Source organism: Pararge aegeria, chromosome 17 (genome assembly GCF_905163445.1).
Source record: "Pararge aegeria chromosome 17, ilParAegt1.1, whole genome shotgun sequence".
Classification (NCBI taxonomy): Eukaryota; Metazoa; Arthropoda; class Insecta; order Lepidoptera; family Nymphalidae; genus Pararge; species Pararge aegeria.
In genome coordinates, this window is record NC_053196.1 from 14750625 (window position 1) to 14769402 (window position 18778).

General features: G+C 38.5%; 1 protein-coding gene and 1 long non-coding RNA gene across 3 annotated transcripts in view; one reads left to right on the forward strand and one right to left on the reverse strand.

Annotated features, from left to right (window-relative positions):
* Positions 1-18778, forward strand: part of LOC120630801 (ski oncogene) — a 96275-nt gene continuing 77497 nt past the window's right edge. The window contains exon 1 of the mRNA XM_039900091.1: positions 1-846. Coding sequence (XP_039756025.1) covers positions 46-846 — 801 coding nt within the window. The 5' untranslated portion in view covers positions 1-45. The remainder of the gene's footprint in view (positions 847-18778) is intronic.
* On the reverse strand, positions 278-2137 carry LOC120630804. 2 transcript variants are annotated; one of them, XR_005659043.1, is made up of 3 exons: positions 1705-2137; positions 1322-1502; positions 278-321 (listed from the first exon to the last, which is right to left on the reverse strand). It is a non-coding gene; the product is annotated as an uncharacterized LOC120630804 (long non-coding RNA). The 2 variants fall into 2 exon arrangements; XR_005659042.1 differs by lacking the exon at positions 278-321 and adding an exon at positions 833-903.

Sequence of the window (18778 nt, forward strand, 5' to 3'; positions counted from 1 at the left end):
TCGGGGCGCCACGCGCGCGCCGCTTGAGGGTCCGCCCAGCTCGCCATGGACGTGGTCGCGCCGCACATCAGCTCCGTGCTGCGGACGTACCAGGCCAGCGCGCCGCGCAGCCTGCAGGGCCCGGGCGGCGCGGCGCCGGGCCGCGCGCCCGCGCCGCCGCCGCGCGCCGCGCCGCCCATCCCGCTGGGGCCCGCCGCCGACGCGCTGGGCGAGCGCGGCGAGACGGCGCTGGAGGGCGAGCGAGTGGCGTGCTTCAGCGTCGGCGGCGAGCGGCGCCTGTGCCTGCCGCAGATCCTCACGTCCGTGCTCACGGACTTCTCGCTGGAACAGATCAACCGCGTGTGCGACGTGCTGCAGATCTACTGCTCGCGCTGCTCGCCCGAGCAGTTGCACGAGCTCAAGGCCACGGGCGTGCTGCCGCGCTCGGCGCCGTCGTGCGGCCTCATCACGCAGACGGATGCCGAGCGCCTGTGCGCCGCGCTGCTGCACGCGCCGGGCGCGGCGCCGCGCAAGCTGCCGGGCTTCCGCGTCTACCACGAGTGCTTCGGCGGCGCACGCGGCGTATGCGCCGCCGAAGCCGGGCTAGTGCAGTGCGCGGAGTGCCGCGGCCTGTTCGCGCCGCGCCGGTTCGTGTGCCACTCGCACGGCACGGAGCACCGCACGTGCCACTGGGGCTTTGACTCGGCGCGCTGGCGCCGCTTCCTGTTGCTGTCGGACGACGAGCCGGAGCGCGAGAAGTGCACGGCGCTGCTGGACGACCTGGCAGCGCGGGACGCGCGCGACCCGCAGCCGCAGCCGCAGCCTCTCGTGCTCGCCAAGCATCAGATACCGCTCAAACGAAAACAGGTAAGTCGACTTGTTCTTTACTTGACTTGTTTCGAGGACTAGACAATAGTCATATTTCTAGAAAATAAAACTACTCATTAAAAATTTTGACAGGAACAAACATTTATATGTCCTAAGATTGCAGCGTCAGCCAAAGAACGTATACAATTTTTTTAGGTAACTTATTAAGTAGATAATATAAGCACATCTAAAGACATAAAAATCCCATCACAGCAATGTCTACTTCCACGATATGTCCAAAATTTTATTCTTGGCAAATGTGTTAGGTACCTACCCAAAATTGCCCGAAATCTTGGGCAACATGGACCGGTGACAAAAGTGCTTTACCTTCCAAATAAATCAAATTTTGAAATATCTCCTTTCCTCTATTTGTTTCGCTAATATTATATTAATTTTGTAAATCAAGATGATGCTAGTAGTATCCTTTTGCATTGGGAAGCGCAAAATGCCTATAGAATTCTAATAAGAATCTTACTTATTACTAAATTCTAGAATTTCTACTTTCATCTGCCTGTTTTGCATTCCGCTCACCGAGCTGGGTGTTCGATAATTCTATTGTTTCTTGTTAAAGTAGTTAGATACTGTAGTAAAACTAGATATTGATAATCGGGGTTAGCCCGATGAATAGCGTCGATCGTTGATTACACCATCATGTTCTGGAACAAGTTTTGCGATCCGATTTAATTATGCTTAGCACTGATATTACGATTGTTGTTGCTGCCAAAATATATGGCATTGCAGCTAAAACTGTATAGCCAAAAGGTATTATAAGTTTGACAGTCACACTGTCACTATCAAAGTTGGGTAACACGTAATTAATTAATTATTTAGAAAGACACAATTGCTTTTAAGACGTACGTTTGGTGCAAGGGGATAAGCAGCTAGAATGTAATAATTGCTTTAGAACAAATGCTTTTGTACAATACACAGTTTTGACACAGGTACGGTTAATCCACACATTTCATTGAAGGCTGCTAATGGGTTTCGAGTCAACAAAACTCCTCAATGCACCGCGTCTGACTGCCAATTTCTATTACAAACCGTAAATAAAATCTTTAGGATCGATGATAATTTCACTGTTGTATATCAAACGTCTAAACGAATTGGTGGTTCTCTCGAACTCCGCTGGATTTCCCCCAAAAGAACTGTTATTTTTTAGTAGTTTATTCCACTCTATGAGACTGATAAGCAAGAGGCCACATTCTCCTCTTTTTTTATATTTGCAAAAACTATTTCAAATCAATCTGTGAAGTTAGTTGGGATTGGTTAGATGGATTATTACCTATTTTTGCAGGCATTGCCTACCAGATTCTTTCCGATACTATGTTTTTGGGTAAAAACCATAACAATTACATTTTATTTATTTTAAGATAACTTTCGAAGTATCTAATAATATTTTGTAACTTTTTACACAATCCAGTTTAGTTTACTTTTCAGACTTTTGTTACAAAATTACTTTTAAGACTCCAAGAATGTCAATACGGAAAATTTTCCTTGCAATGGCAGGAGATTTCAGATATCTATTTTCGTTAAGACCAGATCATAAATGTTTGGCAGATCGTCCTGAAAAAAGACTCTTGTCCAATAAGAAAACGTCTTGCACAATTTAGGTACAGCTAGCGAATGTTTTTCGTTTGAGTTAAGGTTCGTTTGAATATATTTAGCTAGGATTTGCCAAATCGGTTAATAAATGACTAAGTTGTAACAAGCATAAGAATATCTAAAAACTAAATCTATGTACATATAGCTTATGGAAAGCATGGGAAGAGCGTTAAACGCACTTCATCATCACCCGATGATGACGCGAGTTTCACGCTCTTTGTGCATCAAAGAAGTGCTCAACGCGCTTAGGGAAGTTTTCACTTCTAAAATATCAGTTCATCATGTGTGTACGGAGACGCAAGGAGGCCTCAAGCGCAAACTCACGCAAGGGATCGGTAAACACGTGTTGTTTGACGAGCGGCGTAATTGCACGTCTGAGCCTGCGTCTACTTATCTACACGCTTTCATTCGCCAAGCTGGTCGTCAGACACGCTACTCCTATTGGGGTCACTTTCTGTATACTGTTATTGTCGTTATTATTTTGAATACTTGGTTGCATAAAATTTGTATCGTTTACACTTGACGGCTTAACGCATGGCGCCAGTGGCCTCCGGTTTTTGAACCACAATCTTCACTTTTGAATTTTGAATTTGATCGTTTTTAGTGAGTAATTTAACGAAGAACTTTATAATGCATTCTAAATTATTAGCCTGTAGAGTACAATCGATATAAAATTCAGTGTTCTTTTCTTCTTCGATTTCAGTTACACAATTATTGTAAACAACGTTCTTAGCTTGTTTTAAGTAAATATATAGATTGGTGCCAACTCTATTGTACTCAAATCTCTTAACTATATTAATTCGTCTTAAAATAGTGCCATCATCATCCACGGCAAACATTGTGAAAAGGACAGCACTACTTTTAGACCAATCAATTTAGTTTAGTTAACAGATTCGTGTAAGTACTACAGAATAGGAACCAACAGCATTTTTTGTGTGTTCAGAAACAAGTTTACGCCGATTGTATGCAATGTAAGCCATTTTACCTGATGAGGTATAGGTCCCCGTAGGTAAATAATTGTTTTCTGACCTTCGAAAGGACCTTCTCATTGGTTCCATTAATTTTTGCGTAATGCTCACTAACAAACTAAATATAATTCAAACGGGATGAGAAGCCTTGTCCTACCGGCTTCCTTTTATCTCTTGGCGAGGACGTTTGAGCTATAAAGAGCTTTAATCCGAGAGCCTGGTTATTTATAAGAAACAGCCAAAAAACAACATTTTCAAGATAAAAACATAAGTGATAACTGGAACACTTCGGTGCACTATTTTCACTTCAAGACTTATTGAATTTAGTAATTTCATTTTAAAAGGTTTTGTTAAGCTTATAATGCTGGCTCTACCATTAAACCCTGATACACCATATGTCAATTAACCTCTTACTGATTCCGAAATAGAGAATCCATATTCACATTTAAATTCATAATTACTGCTGGGATATCAGATTTTTTTTATATTTTTAGACTAGTGAGTTGCATATTGTGCTGTATAGTGACGGCAGACCATTAAAGTTGTCACGACTTCTGCTCTTCCCGCGGGTATCGTACGAGGTGACTAAGGGAATATAACGGAAAACAGGCAAGTGTATTCTGTGGTACTACTACCATTTTCTTCTTCTTATTATATCTATTATTCCAATTCAGTTAGGGTCAGCCTAGTTTCCCTGCGCCACACCGTGCGGTTGTGGGTTGTCTCTTCTGTTGTGTTGCTCGCGATTATGTTTTGCTATAATGCTACTTCGGTCGCATTTAAGAGTTTATGTTTCGGAGAGTTTTCTCGTAAGTAATCACCAGATTACTTACGGGCAAACCCTCCCGCTGGGAGATGTTTCTAGTCCATAACTGGACTGTTTATAGACTGAATGATGAAGAAAGTATATTGGAATCCTTTTACAGTACGTATAATTCCGCTTTGGATGGCTTTTATTAATCTTGCAATCATCAGCCTGCAAGAATCCACTATTGGACATATGCCTTTCCGAGAGCATTCCACCACACACGGTCCTCAGCCTTTCTAATCCAGCCTTCCAGCTACCTTTTAGGGTCAACGGGCATCTTCTAACTAATCTTCCGAATAACATCCAATTAAGAATACTTTTCTCACGACAGTCAAAGTTACACTGGAAACCAAAGCTACCAAATTTGACGGCATTAAATTGCAACAGTGATATTTGTTGGCTTGGTAACCGGCGTCGCTGAGTCGGCACTCGACGTACGCGGCGGTTGTATTGAGGTCACTTTGGTAAAATTTCACTATGTAATCACACGAAAGACAACTTTTATGCTTACAATGCGCAGTTTGACGCCGAATAACCCCGGCGTTGTTGTTTGTGTACCCCTAGGCCCTGCGCCAAAGGAGATACTTTTTGTTACCAACGCTATCGCAGGAAATTGCGGTTGCTGTATAGGCAACAGGACACAAAAATCCAAATTCATTTATTTCAAGTAGGCTTAAATCCATTTTCGATATTCAATCAAAAATTCATTCAAACAGCGTTGCTAAGTAATAGATAACGGATAGATTGAATATAGAAAACGGACATTAGCAACGTTGTTATTGTCAAAAAATAAATATGCAGATGGTGGAAGGCTTCGACAGTGGCTAGTTACCACCCTACCAATAAAGACGTGCCGCTAAGCTATTTAGTGTTCCGCTGCGATGTCGCGTGTGACCGATTAGGGGGATGACTGCAATACTCCCTAACAGTTTATCCCGCTACCATCTTAGACTGCATCATCACAAAGTGAGATTGCAGTCAAGGGCTACTTGTAGTGGAATAAAAAAAAGAAAGCAATTTTTAACAATAATAAGCAACTTATCATCAACAGATAACAGATAGATTGAATACGGACGTTACTCTATACGCAGTTTTGAAACAATATAGCGTTTATAGTGCAATTCGTCCTTTCTTGCTCTTGGATATTGATCATCAGTCCAACAACAGTCCCCTGCTTCTGGGCTAGCACGGGCAGGAGACAAAAATTATATCCCCCGATTATATCCCCTGACAGGGGATATAATTAACGTTTCCACATGCTAAGGCACAGGAGCTAAAGCCAGGAGAAGTTTACCCCCGTTTATTATTACACATATATATTATTTGGTTATTATTTCCACTTGTTAATAAAGCTGTGGGAGAAGATTTTTTTTTTCCTTTCCCCGGGGATATAATTGTCTCCTGCCCATGCTAGCCGTGTTGGCGTCAACACTCCTTGAGAATGTTTTCGTTACTGGAATAACCAGCACCTTATGATTTAAAGTGGTGAGTAAGGATGTAATCCCTCTTTGAATCGAAAAATGAGTAAGTTTCCCTCAGCATGCGCATGCGCATCATTAAGCATTCCAGAGCCTTTTGGAGAAGTCTTTCGCGCTAGGCTCATTTTCTCCTGCCCATGCTAGCCGTGCTGGACTAAAGGCCTCTTCCGATGGGAGGGAGGTTTTGCAGATGGGTTGGTGATCGCAGGAGATGCTAGAAGCAGAACAGAGGAAGCTCTGTTACATTCTCTTAGTCGCCTTGTACGACACCCACGGATATTTGACACATTCTAATCTACCGTCACCACACGAATATTGGTATCAGATTAACTAGTAAACTAGTGTTTCTAGTCCGTTTGCTGCGTCTTCTCTGCGGCTAAATAAAATAAATATTTGTGTTAATTCTTACAAGGGCATTTTAAGCACTTTTCTGCATCAAAAGTATGTTTGTAATGACTCTTCCACTGCACCGGTTCGGAAGGAGTATTGTACCAACAAAACACCGGAAGAAGCAGTTTTCAAACATTTTTCACATTCTATACTATCCATATCCATATTTACGTAATTAACACGAAAATATATTAAAAAAAAATGTAATTATAACTTAACCTTCGTCTTTTTAGACTGCCTCAGTGGTCTCAACTTTCCTGCATTCCACCTGTGACAAACAGCTCTAATCCGATAAAATTAAAACTTAGATGTTGTAAAACATATTCATCATGAGATTAAACTCGTACGTATGTGTCTAATAAATATTCATGCTGTTACATCATTAATACGAAAAAACAAGCTAAATACACATAACAATAATATAATAAACATAAGCTTTTTGTTACAAAACAATAATGAAACCAGCCATAAACTTCATCTGTGCAATAGACTTCATGAAATGACTCATATGCTTCTCGTAATAAAGCTTCGAATGCAATATCACTTAGATGACAAGTTCAAGCATGCATGTGCTCATTAATATGCAATTACAATACGGTTGCATGTATCGCTGCCTGGCGTGTCGCGAACACGTTTGTTTGCTACTGAGAAACTCATGAAAGAAAAGGTGATGTTTTTAAAATTGCTACTGACTATCTAAACCTTCTGCGCCCCTAGTAGTTCTCAACTTAACGCTAGTACTATGAAGATGGCGTGGCATTGTTCTTTGCCCTACGTCAATTCATACGCAATTAGTGCCCTAATAAGATTATGATTCAAATGTTTAGAGATAAACAAGGGAAATCCCCTTTGATGTCTTGTAGTCGATCTCTAAACGTTTAAAACGGAATCTTATTACCTCTACTTAAGTATGAAGTTGTTTTAAATATAGAAAAAAATGCTCTGTTCAGACGAACCCGGTGTGTACAGGCCATATTATACGTTAATCTGCCGCATAGTTTAATGGATAAGTTGCCAATAACAATAAAATATGTAGTCATACATATTAATTTAAATATTTACGCTAACGACCATGTGACGTTAGTAAATGAGAAAACCTACACTGATTTCATAGACCCTCTAGTTTTATTTTATATATTAAAAAACGATGTGACATTACATAAAATATCGAGTTACTTCCTAGATAACATCTCAACCTCGACACGACTATAAGGGCTGGAAAGACTATGATAAAGAGTTGTTAATTCTATCTCTCAAAATCCATACCAATGTTATTATTGCAAATGAGCAATGCACTGATCTTTTTTTTAAATTTCGTTTAAAGACAGCTTGCTACTGTCCTGGAGGTTTTAAAAATAGTCCTTGTTTCCTTCTGCACAGCTTTATAGCTAAACCGATCATGCCGAAATCTTGTGATTAGATAGCTTGCATCCTGGAGAAACATGTTACTTTTCATCCTGGAAAAACTAAAACTTTTTGCGGAATTTCTAAAATAATCGAGTAATAAATAAAACAAGATACTGCACGAGATTTTAATCTGTAGGCCATTTTAACTTTTTCCAACTCAGCATTTCGCAGGGTCTGTTTTTAATTCTTGTCAATCTGCCAGCTTTTTGCCACGGCTTGATTGCCGTTACTTCCGCAACCCGCTGGGAATTAAACCACTAACAATTTATTATTTTACTCTGCATTCAGAATTAAATTGTATAGTTGAGTTTGAATCTCCAAGGGACGAAGGTGTTGAGAACAATTAATTGTAACTATTGATACCATATTGAATAGGTCGCCAGTTACCACAACATAAAACTACTTACGTCTGTCATGTTTATTTCCGCACGCAATTGTTTTTAAGTTATTTAAGCAATTAAAATATCATTTGCTTCAACGGTGAAGGAAAACATCATGTTCTCAAAAGTGTGTGGAGCCCACCAATCCGCACTGGGCCAGCGTGGTGGACTACGGCCTTAACCCGTTCTCATTGTGGAAGGAGACCCTGTAATGGGTTGATATGATGATGATGATGATTGTTATTAAATCTTGCTGGTACGAGTACATTACATTTTATTTCGTTTTCATACTTTGCAGATATATTTTACTGACCTCTGATACTCTCAGCTATCTAAAGGTTTCCAATGTGTTAATTTATCACTTGGGAACAATCGGCACGTAAAATAAATCTCAGAATTTTAGATTCAGCGTGACACGGCATTAAATTTCATCGAACTTATTAAACTAATAATTTTCTACTCTGTAATTGCTAAAATTATCAAATTTACCAGCCTAAAAGTAGTAACGTCCTTGTCGCAATGTTCCCTGTTGGAAAAGATAGGACTTCACAATATGTGTTTTAAATATTTTAAATTTATTATGTCACTATAAACTTCGCTAGCACTATTGGCTCCAATTTAATTACACAGAAATATCTAAACTATATAAAACTTATGGAATTCTAAGTTTCATAACATATAATACGACTGACGAACTGTAGATTTTTAAGAACTGTTCACGTCTCAAATAAGAACTCTATGCGTATTTTCTTATCTCAACAATGATTATTAATCATAGAAGGTTGAATAAAATTATTCAAGACCCAAATGCAATGACGGGTGTAAAGGCATCCATTACAGCCATTGAAAACCCATTAATGGTCATTATAAACCATTTACTAAGTATTTATTATCCGAAACAAATAAGTTTAGCACAAAGCATTTTTTTTTTTCGTTCTAACGAAACCAAGATTTTAGAAACAATCTTGGGGAAGGAATTCGTAATCTTTCTTAATTACACAGGTTTGTTTAGATATTGGATAGAAGCAGGCGTTTCTTTGCGGAAAACCATGATATATTATGAAAATTAAGCTTAATTTGCTATACTCCGCGAAACGCAGGAGAATCTGTATCGTGTAATTTATCATTTCTTCAATACCAAATAGATCTTCAGCAATTTACACTCTACACACGTTTCGCTCCGAAACCGCAACCTCAGGAGATGTTGACTTTACAATGAATAATTGTAAAGATCCTGAGAATGCTCCGATTTCGCAAATTAATCATAATTTTCATAACAGGTATGTTTGTATCGTAATGTCCACTGATAAATAACCTGTGCATGGATCTGTTACAGTGTTATACCTTGACGGGTTTTTTATGTGATAAACCACCTGCAATATTGTTTCTATCATCAGCTCTTTTATATCGGTTGTATCAACAAAAGTAATGTATAATGTGCGCAATGGTTTACCATGAAATAGCAAGAGAATTCGACATAACAGACTAAAACTTGAAGGAATCTTAAGTTTCAATTAACATTTAGATTTAAGTTATCATGAAAATCAAAAGCAATTTTGTACAAACAATGTAGGTATTGGAAGCTTAAGATTATAGGATTATTTAGAGCTCGAGAACCGGTATGGCTGGAGTGCTAAATCAGAAGGTCCAAACAATAGTGAGAATAGAACATCCTGCATAAACCACTGGAGAGGAACAATATATTCTTTGAGACTCTTTGACAGAAATTTTATGTTAGTGCAATAAACGAACCAATAACTATTAATTAATTAATAGATTCATGACACCATTAAAATTATATTTGATTAATAACCAATGTTCATGACATTGAGTTGGTGGGTTTGATATAATTACGACTGCATTATTGATATACTCCAGTCCTACATGATGGACTCGAACGATGCAAAGATACCTCCCGGTGTCTTAGTCGTTTATCACTAGAGTTATTTGATTTACATTATCCCAAAGTCTATGAAATTCATAATTGATTTTTGTCGTAAATAATGACTTTCTTAGAATTCTGAAATGGTAACAGTGCCCAGTGGTAGAGTCATTTCAAACACAACTTGACACACTTGAGTATGTCTGTTTGCAGTTCCTCTTTCACTAGTTCCCTTTAGAATTCCCCCATCATCATCATCCATCTCCTAATTGAAATTTGAGAATCCCAAGGAAAGGAAGGGAAGGAAGGGTGACCTTGGGAAACAAATAACAATATCCGGGATACTAATTCCTTATTCTTCTTTTGTTTGATGCCGCCATAAAGTTAGTTGAATTCGGCTTTGCGAGCCAGAGAGCGTTTACGGCCCGTCAGGTCAACGGAACAATTTGCGACACTTAAAATAAAGGCAAAATTTAAAAATAAACCACTATTTAGTATGCTGACAATACCGGCGCGTCCATGCAAATTGTATGCGAAGTACATACAGCACCATTAGAATTGCATAAGCCGGCCATTTCAAATTTACATTTCGTGATTGGCGATCGTTCAGTTGGTAACGGTCTCCCCAATTTGGTCGGGCAGTGTTTGCACTTGGTTTCACGACACGCTGCAGGATTTCGAAGCGGTGGAAACGTTAAATGGAGTGTATAGTTTGATGACTCCGTGATTTGGTCGGCGTGTTCTTCGCCTAGTAACAAGGATAGGTATGGTCGACCACTCAGTGGAGGTACCTGTACATCGAATTAAAACCTTATTTATTAATTGTTAGCTTTCAAATTGCAATGTCTTTCCAGATTGTTCTGCATAGTTGTTTATAGACGCGAGGGCGACAAGCCGGTCAAAGCGGTTTTAATTTAGTAGGTACTACTACTATAATAGTATAATATTTCACAGGAATGTTAAAAGAAAATAATAAATAAATTCTAAAGTTTAATTTATTTCATTCACATGCCTATCAAAACATCTTTCAAACATACGTGGTCGTATGGTGTAGGATAATTATTTGATGTCTGCGAAAAACCTAGGACGATTGCAAAGGAACACAGACCTGGTAATTAAGAAAGATTTCGAATTCCTTCCCCAAGATTGTTTCTAAAACCTTGAGTTTATGTTACGGTTTCGTTAGAACGAAAAAAAAAATGCTTTGTGCTAAACTTATTTGTTTCGGATAATAAATACTTAGTAAATGGTTTTCTAGCTAACAGATCTAGCTCGAATGACTACGGATCGCCAGAAACTGTCTAACGCCCGAAATTATTAATAGACTAGGTATTGCCCGCGACGACGTCCGCATTTGTTGTTGTTTTTAAAGCATTATGTGTATTCATGCAAAGAAAATCGTGTGCAGCTATAAATAAGATTTTTTTCAATTACCATACGACTTAACTATATCATTACTTATTTAGTTCGATAAACTCCCTCGCCGACCTTTATGTGGGTAATAATGAATACTTTGATTAGGCAACATAGTTTCTAGGTATCATCAATAGATTTTTCAGCGCACGCCAAAAAAGGAATTGCATCCAAATAAGGAATTGTATAGGAAACATTTTGCCACTTTGGTTTACATTATTGCAATTTTTGAAAGGATCTATGAAGCAATGACTTAAATCGGTCCAGAACTTTCGGAGCCTATTGGATACTAGCAAACACACAAACAAACGAAAAAAACCTTTTCTCTTAATAATATTAGTATAGATAATAAATCAAATCCAATAGATAAAAATGAGGCGTGCTTTCCTTTTCTCAGTCGATAAGGATGGCTCTACCAACTTTATTATTAAATCTGACCTAGATTGGTTTTACGAAATTCAAATCATTCATTTCCTTTGCAATAATCATCAAAGCTTCCTAAATGTTCTTCCACAGATCCCAGCCCACAACTGGACATAGTTCTCTTATGGATAATGGACGATCTAGAATTTTTCATTCTTATGTAAATTTGAAACTTACATAGCTGGTAGTTCGCCTTAATGTTCTGAAAGATGTCTTAGTCAAGCAATCCGCACTTCGCCAAGGTTTGATTACGGTCTAAACCCTTCTTATTGTGGGAGGAGCCCGTGCCCTGTAGTGGACTGGTAATGGTTTGATAGTGATGACGTTGTCCATACATATTTACCCCAAACCTCATGTTGATAAAACCCGGTGGGTATTTGTTTCTAGAATACAGGATGAAAATTTGTATGGGAAATTTTTTTTTATCAGGCAATGGCAGACGAACAGATTTGCTGGGCAAACAGACCGGTATCCTCAATAAATAATAACTAAAGCCGGGCATACACCTCTTAAATTTCCAAAGGACAGGCTGAGTAATTAGTATTTACAATTGACCACGCTTCGGGAAAAACGTCGTGAGGAAATCTACATTTTGCGGACGAGCACCCCTTATTTAAACACGATGATGCTGTCCATGTATAATCGGTGATAGCCTCATGGGTGAGGCTTCCAGAGGATCGAGTTCAACCTTGGAATGCGCCTTTAAGTTCTCGGAGTTATATACGTTTTTAATTCAAGCAATTACATATCACTTGGTTTAACGGTGAAGTAAAACGTCGTGAGGAAACCTGCGTGCCTGGGAGTTCTTTACAATTTTGTCAAGGGTGTGTGGAGCCTTCCATTACTCACTTGTCATCATATTCGGAAAGAAGACCCGTGCTCTGCGGGGTTAGTATCGTCAGCACGGCTAGCATGGGTAGGAGACAATTATCACGGAAAAGGATAAAAATGTATATTCTCCCACAGCTTTATCAACTCTCAGAGCACTGGTGCACAAGTGGAAATAATATCTAAATAATAAATATGTTAACAATAAACGGGGGTTAACTTCTCTTATTCCATGTTCCCGTGCTTTTGCAGATGGTCAAGTTACTTATATCCCTTGTCATGGGATATAATGGGGGGATATAACTTTTGTTTAGCACTGTCTTATTGGGATTTATTTAGTATTATTTATTTATGTAGTATTATTTCTAATTGTTCGTATGGTACTCCGAGAGCTGATAAAGCTGTGGGAGAAGATAAATTTGTTTCGTTTCCCCGGGGATATTATTGTCTCCTGCCCACGTTAGCCGTGCTGAAGGAGATATAAATTATATCTCCTTATTGAATAGGAGAAGTTTAGGTACCCCCAGTTTATTATTGCACGTATATTATTTGGATAGTATTTCCACTTTAACGCCAATAAAGCTGAATAAAGCTGAATGAGAAGATAACATTTTGTCCTTTCCCCGGGGAGAATAATGCCCCCTGCCCTGTCATCCGTGATGTCGCCCCGTGATGGGTTGATGAAGATGATAATAGTGATGATGATGCTGTCCATGGGAACGCCTTAATTCACAGCTTTGATATTATTAACCTGTTAGGCCATATTCCTTACAGGAGAACACTTCCGATTAATTCAACTTTCGAACAAAAACAAATAAAATTCATAAAATTCATCTACAAGTTACATTTCGGAGAGTGTGCTCAGGAGCTATTCGATTTGGTCAAACCATCTCCTTTCTACCATCGAACTGCGAGGCACCGAAAGAATCTGCACCGTTACGTGGTTGAAATACCATCAACACGTACGAAGCGTTTTGCTTCTTCCTTTCTGATCCGCACCGCAAAGGCCTGGAATGCCCTCCCATCTTCCGTCTTCCCTGATACCTATAATCTGGGTACCTTCAAATCAAGAGTGAATAGGCATCTTCTAGGCAAGCGCGCTTCATCTTAGGCTGCATCATTATTTACCATCAGGTGTGATTGCAGTCAAGCACTTGTCTATATACTTAAAAAAAAAAAAAAAATCACAACCGTTTGGGAGCTATGATGCCACAGACGGACACTCCACGCACACACACACACAACATACACAAACTTATAACACCGATATTTTCAGGGGTTAAAGCCTGAACTTCGAAACCTTTTGTGCTGAGGTTGGTGGGCACTGGTACTATTCAGAGTCGAAAGTCAGACTTTTTAGCGCGTCAATTCCACAATTCAATCAGTATGACAGGACTCGTCATATGAATTGTAAATTGGAATCAATTCGGTTGTCATTTTGCAACGAGTAGCGTCAAGCACGCCGCGGGGAGTCTATTTACAGCCTACGACGTGACAGACTAGTTGTGGAATCACTTAGTAAGAATATGTATCAAAACAAAAACTTGTTAGTACCTACGTGTGAATGGTTAGATTAAATTTCTATTGTTTTATCAAATACTAGCTGTCCCGGCGAACTTCGTACCTCGAATCTTTTTTTTTTGATGAATGTTAAATTTTATACTTCGTATCCTATTCCGGTCTAAGAGAAATCCAAAGATTCAAATATCATAAAATTAGGTCCAGGTTAAAACATGCATTGTTGTGATTTTTTTAAACTGCGACTAAAAAACATGATTTAAAGGGCAATGTTTATCTTCATAAGATTGTTGATAATAAACTAATACCCGTTTTAGCTAAACCTAGGAATCGCCTAAATCGAATGCCTAATTTATTTCGTTGATGAAATTATTCACGTGCGTATGTATAACAAAAACGTTTCGGGAACTCTCGGTGCTAACTATTGATCGAAGGTCCTAGGAATGCTTAGGAATATCCTTAGATTCGGCGCTACTTATTCATACTAATATAAAGATATTAATATTGTATGCCTATATATTATAATTTACGATTGAAAATCACATTTTAATCATTAATTCACATTTTGACTTGGCTTAAGAATGGGTACTATTTATTATTTTAGGCTTGTATTTTATTTAAACTCAAATACTGTTATCGTATAAAATTGCTTTCTTATGGTGAAAGAATCATTAAAATCGGCTCGGTAGTGTTTGTGTTTATCGATTACAAATAAAGTAATTAATCTTTCCTCTTCATAATAAAAGTATAGCTATATTGTTCTATAGTGTGTTGTTGTATATTAAAACAATGTGAAACCTAATTGCTTAAATGTTGTCGATGGTGTCCTGAAGTGTACATTCTTCTAATGCGCACTTGGCCAGCATTGTGGACTACGGCCTATAGAACTATAGAATGAGAAAGAAGGAATTATCTTCTTTCTCATTCTGAGAGAAGCCCTGTGGCCGCTAATGGGTTTATAATCTTTCTTTGTAGGGTAGTAACTAGCCACGAACCCATTTCATTCATTTATTTCAAGTAGGTTTACGTACTCTTTAGTTAACTTAACGTTTTAAAAAAAAAAATTATTCCATTATCATTTTCAACCCATTATCGGCAGACCACAGGGCTCGGGGTGGTTAGACTTCACACACCTTTGAGAACGTTATGAAAACTGTCTTATTTTATATTATTATTTTTTTTAACTCACGTAACTCTTACTCCTCGGCTTTTTAGGTACGACCGCTATTTTTAAGAAGCCAACAACAAATTTCACTTTAGATATAGAGTGTTAGAATCCTGACAACAACAACAAAATTTGAAGCTGGATCTATTTATCATAACACTGGGTCAGCGGAGCAGTCTGTATTTACCCAATTTAAATGGTTATCAATAAACCGCCGTTCCTTTGACAGGCCTTTCTAAAACCGGTCGGTGTAAGTATTAGCGCGATGTATTCCGCGAGGGTTTTACATTTACAAGTTACGGGCACGATAAGACGAGTCGTATCGGCTTTTCTATATTTTTGTTCCGAAAAATCTAGTTCAACGGTCACAAAAACAAAAATGTAGGCGTGGCAAGGCAAAGTGGGCGTAAAGCGTAAAATCGATTTCCATCTTTTTTAATATAGGTAATAAAGTTTTTTTATTTCGTTATAAAGCTACATATAAAGCGGTGATAGGCTAATGGTTAAATCTACGGCCTCCCTTTGAAGGGTACCGCATTCAATCCGCGACCAGCACTCGTATGTTTTCGAAGTTATATCCGTTTTAAGTCATACAATATAACTTGCTTTAACAATAAAGGCAAATTTCTTGGGGAAAACTGCACGTTGTCGATGCCTGAGCGTTGTCGATGGTATCCTCAAAGGTGTGTAAAGTCTTCCAATGCGCACTTCGCCACTGTGGTGGAGTACGGAGTACTAACATTGTTATATAACTAGTATAGGAGGATAATTTGTGCCGTTTTATGCAATTTTCCTGGTGTATACCCTGGTAGGAAACCCAGTGCACGCCACTGGCAGAGACCTCCCACGTTTAAGACCATAATGCTCACGAGTGCGCCAGGGAGGCCGTTAGTAAATTTTAGAGATATACGTATAACCAAATGTGAAGTATACTTAGGATACTGGGGGAAAGTCTGATAGTATACTTAGGATACTGGGGGAAAGTCTGACAGTATACTTAGGATACTGGGGGCGTGTTTGTTCAACAATGTTGTATGACCTAGTAATTACATGACAATGTAATTGTCTTATAACAGGCTAATGAGACGACAATGTTAAAGTCTTATAGGTACATGCCTACTTACCTACCTTTTAACTTCGTTATGTGACGTCGACTTTAATCTTGTAAGTAAACCATTTACATTTGTCCTTATAATCTCATCACGAAAACTTAGTAAGTTAAGTACATCTCTCGGCACAGTTAGAACTGAAAGAAAGAAAGAAAATTCTTTATTATGTATCCTACTAATATTATAAATGTGATAGTGTGGATAGTGTTGTTTCTCAATCACGCAAGAACAGCTGAACGGATTTGGAATGCAAGTAGCCTTTGACATGGAAAAGAACATCGGCTACCTTTCATCCCGATTCTTTAAGTAGTTCCCGAGGGAAAAATGAAAATTGTTTACGAGCTAAGCCGCGGGCAGAAAGCTTTGAAACTTGGTATGCATGTCATCTATGCTATGGGAAAGGACATGTACTTTCTATAACGATCTGTCAAATAGTTTCCGTGGTAGGTTTAAAAATTGTTAGCGAGCGAAGATTTAGACTGTATTATGATGCCACGAAGACGCGGGTACACGCTAGTTTTGTCATAATTTTTTTCCCTTTAAGACATTCGCTCAAAGTATAAAGCACACGACTTTTTTTCTACGCGCGGCTATAACTCCGTAGAGGTCTAATGAGTTGCTGTATTTGATTGATAGAATGCTTACTGCTATTCTAAAGTAAAACTTATTCAACCTCGCAGATACACACACACACACACACACACACACACACACACACGTACACATATAATAATATAATAATAAAATCATTTACCTGAGCCAAGCTTCCTGAGTCAAAGGCTGTGGGTTCGTTTTCCACAAATTGAAAATGTTTTGTGTGATGACATGAATATTTTTTCATTGTCTGGGTGTTTAATGTTTATATATACATTGTTAGTATTTATGTATTTTATTATTCATAAAAATATCCAACAGTTATCTCAGTACCCAAAATACAAGCTACTCTTACTTGGGGCTCAATGGCGATATGTGTATTGTCGTCATATATTTATTTATTTATTATATACACACACAATATTCTACACACACAATATTCACACATAAATACGCGCATCACAAGATACATAACACACTTAAATAAGTTTTTAATTATAGAACATTATAATTTAAAAAACTCATTTTGAATTTAATTAATTAAAATTATTTATTTCATGTTCTTTTAATGTACAGTAAATTATTTAATGTGAAGAGCGAAGCGCTGATGTCTATAATTTTATAAGTTTTAATTTTCAGGATGAGAAGTGCTCGTTTTTCTTTTAAATTCTCTATTCTTTATGATACTTTGAAAAGTTTGACGTTCCACTATCGCGTAAATTCGTGCAAAACATCATAGATGTATTTCAGACCAGTGCAAAACCCGTGCAAAAAGTCGATGGTAAAAAAAACTTTAGTCAGCTATAGGCAGTTTCTTAACACGAAATGTTATCTTACACGAGGCCTAGAAGGTTAGTCTTTGATACAATGTAGATGTCGTACAAAGCCATAGACGATAACACACACGTGCCATTCATTATATAGTTCATTGATCTGGGTTAATCTTAACTAGGTATAGGCGAAGAACAAAATAATGTATATAGTCCATGATTTTTTTTTAAATCTTTTTTTCCCTAACGCAGTTGTGTTATGAGTGGAGTTCCTGTTTTCGATCCCCGGCAGAGGCAAAGAAAAAAAAGAACTGTGGTGAGGCTTACCTTCTTACATCATCATCATTATCAACCCATTACCGGCAAGTTTCGTGCACGTCATACATGCACCGAAGCACTGCCTACCCTAAAAAAATTGTATAACTCAAAAAAGCGAAGGATTTTCCTTTTTTACCTACTTACTTCTTTATTGCACACACAAAAACAAAATACAAAAAGAAACACATAAAAAAATAATAAAAAAATAGTTTATGTGTACAAAGGCGGTCTTATCGTTAAAGCGATATCTCCCAGACAACCTTCGGCGGAAGAAGCTCTTGCAAGGAATCTTAATCTTTATGCGTACCCTGGTCTAAACTCTGTGCACGCCACTGCTACCGGCCCAATACAGGGTACAGGTCTCCTCTCAAAATGAGAAGGGTGTAGACCTTAGTCCACCATACTGGCCAATTGCGGATTGGTAGACTTTACTCGCCTTTGAGAACACTAGGAAAGACTTTCAATCATCTTGAGGAAACCTGCATGTCTGAACATGCAGGTTTCCTCAATGGTGGATAATTTCTTAGCCTAGTGATATTCTAGTGACTTCTTTATACATCACGCATTAACAAGAAATTCTTAGTACCAGTCCGGACTCCGGAGGAAAGAAATTTGCGGTGATTCGAATAACACTTTAATCTTTCGGTCTTGCGCCTGATCTCTTACCCGTCGCGTTGAAGTTGCCGTCCGAGCTGGCAATGAGAGTGATTGAATAGAGAATGCAGCTGTTTTTGCGCACACACTTAAACATTTGTTAAACACTTAAATAAACTACGGAATCCTCATTCAGCTAGTAATGTACGCAGTGCATTGCGTAAAAGAACAGTAAAAACGCCCCGCGCACGTCTCACTTTACATCCGCAGGATGTTGCTAGATCA